At 36.3% G+C, this 8,481-nt stretch overlaps 1 protein-coding gene across 1 annotated transcript; it reads right to left on the bottom strand.

Annotated features, from left to right (window-relative positions):
* Positions 1-916: 916 nt before the first annotated feature.
* On the bottom strand, positions 917-7,494 carry LOC149943964 (uncharacterized). Its single transcript, XM_090174664.1, has 2 exons — positions 7,388-7,494; positions 917-7,065 (listed from the first exon to the last, which is right to left on the bottom strand). The coding sequence occupies exon 2, from the start codon at positions 7,048-7,050 to the stop codon at positions 1,237-1,239; it is 5,814 nt and encodes a 1,937-aa protein (XP_090030790.1). The 5' UTR covers positions 7,051-7,065; positions 7,388-7,494; the 3' UTR covers positions 917-1,236.
* Positions 7,495-8,481: the final 987 nt, after the last annotated feature.

The raw sequence follows: 8,481 nt of genomic DNA, 5'->3' as shown, positions 1-8,481 counted from the left end.
CCAAGGAGGATTATTATCCTCCTTGGCGAAGGATCATTATTATCCTCCTTGGCGGAACCACTCTACGGCCTCTCATTGGCTGAAGGTTCAAGGCGAACTGGCGTCAAGCTCGGCCGTAGGCGGCAGCATTCTAGTTACCTATGAGATTTCTATGACCTTGTCAGCCATTCGATTAAGCGTTCTAGTTTGTTATCCGATTTCTATGGTTATATATAATCATAATAATCTCTGATTTATACGCGTTACCATGGCCAGCTACGATCACTATAGCGCGTGATCAAAGTTGGCTGTGTCATGGCAACCGTGCTCCCTTTAATTTGGGGACGCCGCCCCGATTTCAATGGGTTGTACTTTGTACGGGTTTACCAATAAATCTTAATTCTTATCTTAAAGCCGGTAGGGAGTATTGAATCCTAGTTCGAGTGGCCCCGCGCCTAGAACAATGACGTCCAAAATGGTTAAATCTCTAGCCATGGCCGCCTGAGCCCGCCTCCATGCGCTCCCTCTCGCGCCAATAGGGAGTGCATGGAGGCGGCCATCTTGGATTAATAATATGCTGAGCTCCGGCCCTGTGTCGGAGCCGCCCTGGTATAAAAGGGCAAGGTTCGTAGAGAAAGGGTGCGTAACTACGGCAAATAATTAACCTGTAATAGTAGTTCCTACCTGGATATATCACCTGGAAAAAAAACCCGTCAAGCAAATGGCTTTTGCGACAGCAGCGCCGTTTCGGTGAAGTTAACGAATAATTTCTGAAACTCCCGTAACACGTAGCCTTCTACAAGGCAAAACCCGTAACAAACACTTAGAAAATGCACGCAGAACGCTAGTGATATATCCAGGTAGGAACTACTATTATTTATCCAAGCGGCTATGCTCTAGTAGTCTAGTAGAAAAAAAAAGCCGCTTCGAGGAATAAGAAAACTTTTTATTTAAATGACAAGGAATTTCATGTAATTTATATAAAAATAAATTAGTTTTGGTTGTTAATGTTTACGCAAAACACGCAAAGCTTTGTTTGCATTCATGGAGCAACGATGAAAAGTTAAGTCTTTATTACTGGGAAGTACGATACTTCAATCAATTCTGATAAATCTTTTCACTTTATTTTTACACAAAACATGTAATTTCAGCTTAAACTTTTCTGGAGAACAATTTACATGAAAAAATATCTATACTCTATTTGTACACTAGCACTTCATGATAATATTCATGGAATAAAAAACTAAATAAACAGTCCTATTTTCTTAAGAACCTGATAATCTTGGAGATATCATCAGTTGAGTTAACTTTGTACACTACATTTCGTGAGTAGGCATCTTTGATTAAATTCTTCCAATGCTGATGCCTGCTTAGTGAGTCCAAATGGCCACAAATAATTGAGCATTTACAAGCTCTAGTGATAGCCACATTTAGACGTTGAGGACACTTCAAAAACCCAATGGCTTGGTCATCATTAGCGCGCACACAAGACATAATTGTAATATCTTTCTCTCGCCCCTGGAATCCATCAACTGTATTAAATTCAATGTGACGAGTTAATTGTCCAAAGCTCTTCATGAAAAGTTTACGTTGTCCTTGGTATGGTGTAATTATGCCAATAGTACAGCTACTTGGTACAAGCTTGACAATTTCCTGGCAGAGTTTTAATATTATAGAAACCTCCTTGCAATTTTGGAAACTGTTGGCACCAAACTGGTTGTTGGTTTCTTTACTGTCTTCTAAATCCAACATAATATATGGTTTTAGAGGGAAGGACATAAGTTGTTTATCAACAATGGGTGATGTATATAAAGAGCTGTTGTAGAAATATTGAGAAGGGAAACAACATATGGCTGAATGCATCCTATATTGCTCATTGAGCATAATTATGGGTGATTCCGAGTTTTCAAAATAATTGTAAAATCTTTCAAAAAGGGACTTTTGGAATTTGAAGCTCGCTGCTTTCTGGGAAAGTACTGTGGCTGGCAATTGTTGCGGATCTCCAATAAGAATCAGTTTTGTAATTTGATACTGTAATGGTAGCAACAAATCTGGCTCACAACACTGGGAAGCCTCATCAACGATACAAGCGGTAAATTTGAGAGGAGTGTGCTTGGAATTGGGGCCAAAAATATTGTCAATGATAGTTTGACGAGAACTACTAAGTGTTGTTAATATAATGTCACATTGCGTTATGATTTGTCGTTTGTGATTCATAATAAGTTGTTTCGTTTGGAGGTCCTTCTTTGAGAAATCAACACCAATGTTGCTAAGGTGCTTCTTTCTGCTCTCTAGCTTCTTAATTTCGCTGTGGTAACAGTTGATGTCTTGTTCTTCTTTCCGGACATCTTGATTTTCTTGCAACTTGTGTTCAATTTTGCCGTTTAAAGCATTAATTTTGGCCTCTAGTATGTTAATTTTCTCAGTCAGCTCATCATCTTGTTGTCGATCTTTCAGCTTACAGTTTTTTATCGCTAATTCGTCAATGGAATACTCCTTAATGTCTGAATGCATGAAGTCTGGTTGTCCAACCCTGACAAATGACAATTTTCTGTTTGGATAAGTTATTTCCAATTTCGCTTTCAATTTAATGAGTCTTCGTGTTATTTCATCAATTGCAGCATTTGAGGGTGCTAAGACCAACAAACGCCTTTTGGTTTCTTCACTTCCATGTCCATAAAGTAGTTGTTGAATAAGTCCAATGCATGTGTGCGTTTTTCCTGTTCCTGGTGGTCCTTGTAGCAAAATAATCTTAGGAATGCTTTCTCCAATAAGTCCCAAATAAGCTGCACCAAGAATGGCGTTGCTTTGTGACTTGTTGAAAGTTCCTATAGCCACCAAACTGTTTTGTGGGTAGAATTTTGCTTGCATTCCAGATGTTTGAGGAGTGAGTATATATTTAGCTAATGGCGATTTGTCCAAGGAAATCAAGCTGTCTACTTGTCTAATTGCTGGTCTAATATAGGTTATTGGCTTAATCTTTAGGAATTTGTCCCATTTTGGACGGACATTATTCTGATACCTCATTTTTATGTGTAGCGTAATGAGATGAGGCCTCTTTGAACGAGCTGCGGGAAATGTCGAAAGCATGGCATTCTGATTTGTACGTGGATCAAACTGCACACACTTTAACTCTTTGATATAGGCAAAATTTGCCAATTTCATGTCACTAGGATTGTTGGTAACAGATATTCTTTGCTCAAAAATAATAAGCATCCCTTCTTTAAAAAGGGACACATTCTGTAGTTTTTCCAATTCTATGACAGATTCTAAGGTAGTTTCCCCAAAGATATCACCATTAGCATTAAGTATGTTTGTGGAAGAATAATTTGTAGCCACAAATAAAGGTTGAAATTCTCTGGATTTTAGTTTATTTTCATTCCAGTCCCTGAATATTAACTCCCAGGTCTCAAGTATTAGTAATGGGAAGTAAGTTTCAAAGTGTTCATCAACAGATTCATAATGAGTTTTTACTGGTTTATACATTTTGTTACTTTTAATTAAAGGAGGAGGTTGCGAACTTTTAGTCTGCTCATCTAACCATTTCACATTCCATTTAAGAATCACCGCAAGGAATTTATCGGATGTATATTTGTGGGTGGGTACAATATCCACCTTAACTAGTTTCTTCGCTGACATGGCTGATACTTTAAGATTACTTTTCTTAATTACACTGTCTTTATTGGGAACTCCAGAATGGAGTGTGAACTCTTTAGTAGAAGCTTCACTGACCAAAGAAACTCTTCTCGGCATTGGTTGCATATTGTCCTCTAGATGCTCATCCGAAAACCTAATCTTTCGATTAGTTAATTTATGGTGTGCAGTAACTGCTGTTAGGGTTTTTGTTGCCTCTGATGCTTTTAGATTAAAGTTCGCCACTGATGAACTAGTAGAGTTTAATTCATTTGTTGTATTCTGTACAGATGTAGATTTCCCTGAGTTATTGCTATTTGGTTTTCGAACTGCTATGTTTGGTTTAGACACTGATTTCAGTGGTGTAATTGGTTTGTCTTTTGATCCTTTTTTTTTGGGAATTTTAAACCCTGACAATGGTTTAGTAGCAAGTGGTTTTGGGTCAGACGTTTCTATCATTTTGTCCATCCTTGAAGATGTCGTCACCTTAGCTTTTTTTGTCTTTGTTACAGATATGTTATCAGCATCATTTCCAGTCGAGCTAGTATCAACAGTCAGTTTACGCTTAGAAGGCATTTTAGTAGGTATCAAAGTTTTAGGTGTTGTGGCTGGAACATTTGGGATTTTGGGCCTGGCAATTGATGCTTCAGGTCGTACACATGGCCCTCCTTCTGGTCTTATAGCTGACCCTCCCCCTGGACAAGGTATTCTATGGCCCATATTGGCTTGGAGTTTGGCTTTTAAATCAGTTTTCCTCTTTGGTTTCTTTTTAATCTCTGTGGTTGTTGGTGCCAATTTTATGGTTGAACACCTTGTTTTAGGATAAAACTGATTTGTTTCTATGTCTCTTTTCTGGTGGGGTTTGATCCATTCTCCTTTCCCACATAGATACTTGGGTTTGGATTTCAAAGCTAATGGTTCTGTTAATATAGTTGATTTTTTATCCTTTGATGATGTCGAAGGTTTGTCTATGATTGGGTCAGTTTCTTCAACATCATCATCCTCGTAGAAAGCTTGAGATAGTATAGGAAAGAATTGAGATGCATCATTATTATCATCATATTTAGACTTTTCATTAATGTCACAAACATAATTTTCATTACTAATGTCAGGAATATCATTTTCATCACTAATATCAGGAACTTCATCTAAAACCTCTTTTTTGGGACTTTTCAACACATATGGCAGTTGTGGAATTTTGAAATTTGAATAATCATCATCATTATCAGATAGTACAATGCAATCATCAACTTGCGAATAATTCATATTATCCATTTCATCGTCATCATCCTCATGAGCACCAGTCATCTTTTCAAAGAGATCTGGCTCCATATTAATATCTTTTCCACTTGTACTTGGAAAATTATTTTCCATTATTACTTTAAAATCTGCTCTTTCTGTTCCATCTTCACTTTCTGAAGAGGAAATTATACGCATTCGTCCAATTCTTACTTTTCTCTCAGTTATTTTCTTTACCTTGGGCTCATTCTGAAACATTTTTTCAGGCAATCTTTCTAATAAAACAAAAACTTTTCTAGTCATGGCTTCTTTGACTAATCTTTCTTGAAGTTTCCGTTTTTTTATCATATTCTTTTTTTTCCTATCAAAATTTGTTTTATCAACTTTTTCTTTGACATCACTAATCTGAAGAAATTTATTTATTTTCACCAAATCGTCTTCGGAATCAGTATTCAAACATGGAAGTTCTAGTTCAGAAATTTTAAAATTATCTTTGAACAATCGCTCATTATGATCTATAATTTTGTTCAAGTTTTCATTTGTAGTTGAACTAATCTCCATATTCAACGTATTATTAGAAAGAGGAAAGGTAATTGAATCTCGTTTAACAAACTGTTTCGATTTAGTCATCATACTTTTTGGTCCAATTATCCTTTTTGGAGATACTAAACGCCTTTCCAATTGAAATTCTGTAACACCCATCACCGTGGCTACGCCCATCACCGAGGCTTGCTCATTCATTATTATTTTCTCAGATAGTTTGCCCAAATTATCTGCAATGCCTTTCTGCTTCACTAAATCATTTTCAGTGAGTATTTCTTTGACCACTTCATTTTTATCACCCTCATTGACATTTGTCTGATCTATGTGGCTCTTCACAGATTTTGTCCAGGCTAGGTGAGTCGCTTTTTCCTTAAATTCTTCTGATCTTTGAGGGTCTTTATAATCCAAAATCATTACATTTCTGATTTCAGATTCACCATCTATCAAGTTAGTCCCATCGATACTATTAGGAAGTTTCATTGTAGTTGAACTTATTTGGGCATGTAGAGAGTTAAGAATTCCAATTTCAGGTCTAGAAGAAACCAAATTTAGTGTTTGTGGTACAATTTTAGAACCCATCGGCTCATTGGCTGGTAAAACTAATTTATTTTGAATGTCTTTGATTTTACTGTTGCTGTTTATATGATTCTCATTATTTTGACTAGATTCATTTTCTAAATCAATAACAGGCTGATTAGTTTCACATCGCGTAGTGCTAGCAACACCTTCAGATGAGCGAGTAGTTTGAAAGTAACGTGATTTTTTAAGTTGATTAGTCTCATCATCTAGATCAATAATTGTTATGTCCTCATCATATACTGTTTCTGTTCTTTTGGAAAATTCAAGATTGTTTGTTTGTAAATTGCTTTTTTTCCTTGATAGTTTACTGAATCTTGACATTCTCGGACTAGTTAAGGCTGCCGTAGTTACTTCTTTAGCAGTATCCAGCTCAGTTACTATTACGTTTTGGGGTAATGAAGGACCCGGCTCACTTGGAAATTCTCGTTTTAATGACTGAGCTACTAAAAACTCTTCTCCTTGCCTATTACAAACTTCTTCCTTGACACTTACTGATGTCTTATTATCAATAGGAATTGGGCAACCCTTTTCAGCTTCATCTTTCACTTTTAGTTTAATTTCCTTTTTATTGTCATCTTGCGGAAGAATGCTAGGCCTCTTTTCAGCATTTCTAATTAAGACTGTATCTCCCGGTTGCTCTAATTGGTTTAATACTTGAGCAATATCACTGTTAACTTCATTTTCCACTTTCACTATGGGAATATCTTTCTTAGAATCCACAAAATTTTCATTGAGGCACAAAACGAATTCAAAATCCAATTCGCTTTTACAACAGGGAACTCCGAAAGATACATGATGTCCAACCTCCAAGTTGTGTAAACAAAGAGGTTTCAACTTCTTTCCATTTCTGAACAAGCCATTCAAGCTTTTGAGGTCTTTCACAAACCAACTCCCATTTCCCGTTTGTTGAAACGAAGCGTGTCTTCTGGAAATATGAGCTGAAGGACAAATATCTCGCCCAAAAATACATTCATGTCCTTCTAGAGGAATGTAAATTATGTTGGTGATGGGTCCGCATCGTGCCAAATAGAATTCAGTTTTTACATCTTGAACTTTTGTTATAGTTGTTATTGCCATTTTTGAGATTATGATCTAAAAGAGAAACATATTTAGATAGATTGGACCCCTATAGGTTTAATTGACAGATTATAATTTTACAAATTTTACAGGTTGCAAGTTATGATCTACTACTTTTAAGTATATTAAAATAAATAATGATCAATGTAACAGAGCTCTTCCTAAAAAGCCATTTACACACATTAATCCACAAATAGTCTTCGATATGAAGGGTTTAGCTTAGATTTAAGCCTTTGATATGTAATCAACAAAAATTCTTCATATCACCTTGGATCCAAGATATCACTGTCTTAATGCTTGAGTAAAAAATTATTGATAAAAATGATAAATAGTCTACAATAGCGTATCACAGAATTTTCTGATAAGAAAATACTCGAAGTTGAATTGGGCTGAAACAACCCAGTCATATTAAAGATGCCTGTAAGTTCAAATTGTAACGAGAGCAAATTTACGAAAGCTAAAAAAAACTAAAACTTGCCATATCCCGCTATTTTTTACTTCCGGGCACAATTAAAATGAAACTACAAGCCTGAAAGCACAATCAACATAACATGAATTGCGTGTTTGTTTTGCATTTAATGGGTTATTTAAATGCTACGATAAAATGCTGAATGGAGATCTAAGAAGAATTTGAAGAAACTTTCTTTAATACCAAGAACGTATATATGTCAATGAGTTGGGAATATTAATCTAGAGGTACAATCAAAACGTCGGATTTCAGTATTTCACGAAACAAGTTTTTAACAAATAAGAATACTGCCATCTGCTCCCAAATGACGATAAAACTTTATCATTCTACCCGTGGCGCCGTCTATCTCTCAATGGTTCGTTCAAATAAGACGGGTCTTCCGGCAAATTTTTTTTTTCAAAAACTAATGGATGGCGCCACGGGTCATATGATAACGTTTTCTCGTCATTTTAGAGGAGACGGCACATTCGTAATTTTCAAAAACTTGTTTCGCGGGGAGCAGATTTGATTGGATCTCTAGATTAATATTCCCAACTCAATGATATATGTATAAGAACGTTGAACGTTCAATTTGGAGCGTGGTGCCATGATGCAATCGGTTACAGAATAACTCTGCCCAAAAAATCGAATGAGGCGCGCGCTAAAGGATAAAACCAAAGACTATATAAATTCTTATATCTTATATAGTCTTTGGATAAAACCGTTTCTAGTTCAAGCGCGCGCTGCACGCGGATTTTAGGGCGAAGTTATTCTGAAACCGATTAAATCATTGCCCAAGCGATGCCTTTTGTTCAACGTTCTTGATAATACTAGTAACGTGAGTTACGTGACCGCGCTTGCGATTCTCTAATAATGTAAGTAAACAACACATTTTCATCCAGGCTACCAAAATACTTGTTGTAAAGACTACAATTTGCTACCAATCGTTACCTGAGTCACGGTTTATTTACACAGGCTAGAAC

The sequence above is a fragment of the Leiobunum rupestre genome, chromosome 5, assembly GCF_980474605.1.
Source record: "Leiobunum rupestre chromosome 5, qqLeiRupe1.1.hap1, whole genome shotgun sequence".
NCBI lineage: Eukaryota > Metazoa > Arthropoda > Arachnida > Opiliones > Sclerosomatidae > Leiobunum > Leiobunum rupestre.
Note: the sequence above shows the minus strand (reverse complement) of the source record. Positions and strands in the feature narration are given on the sequence as shown.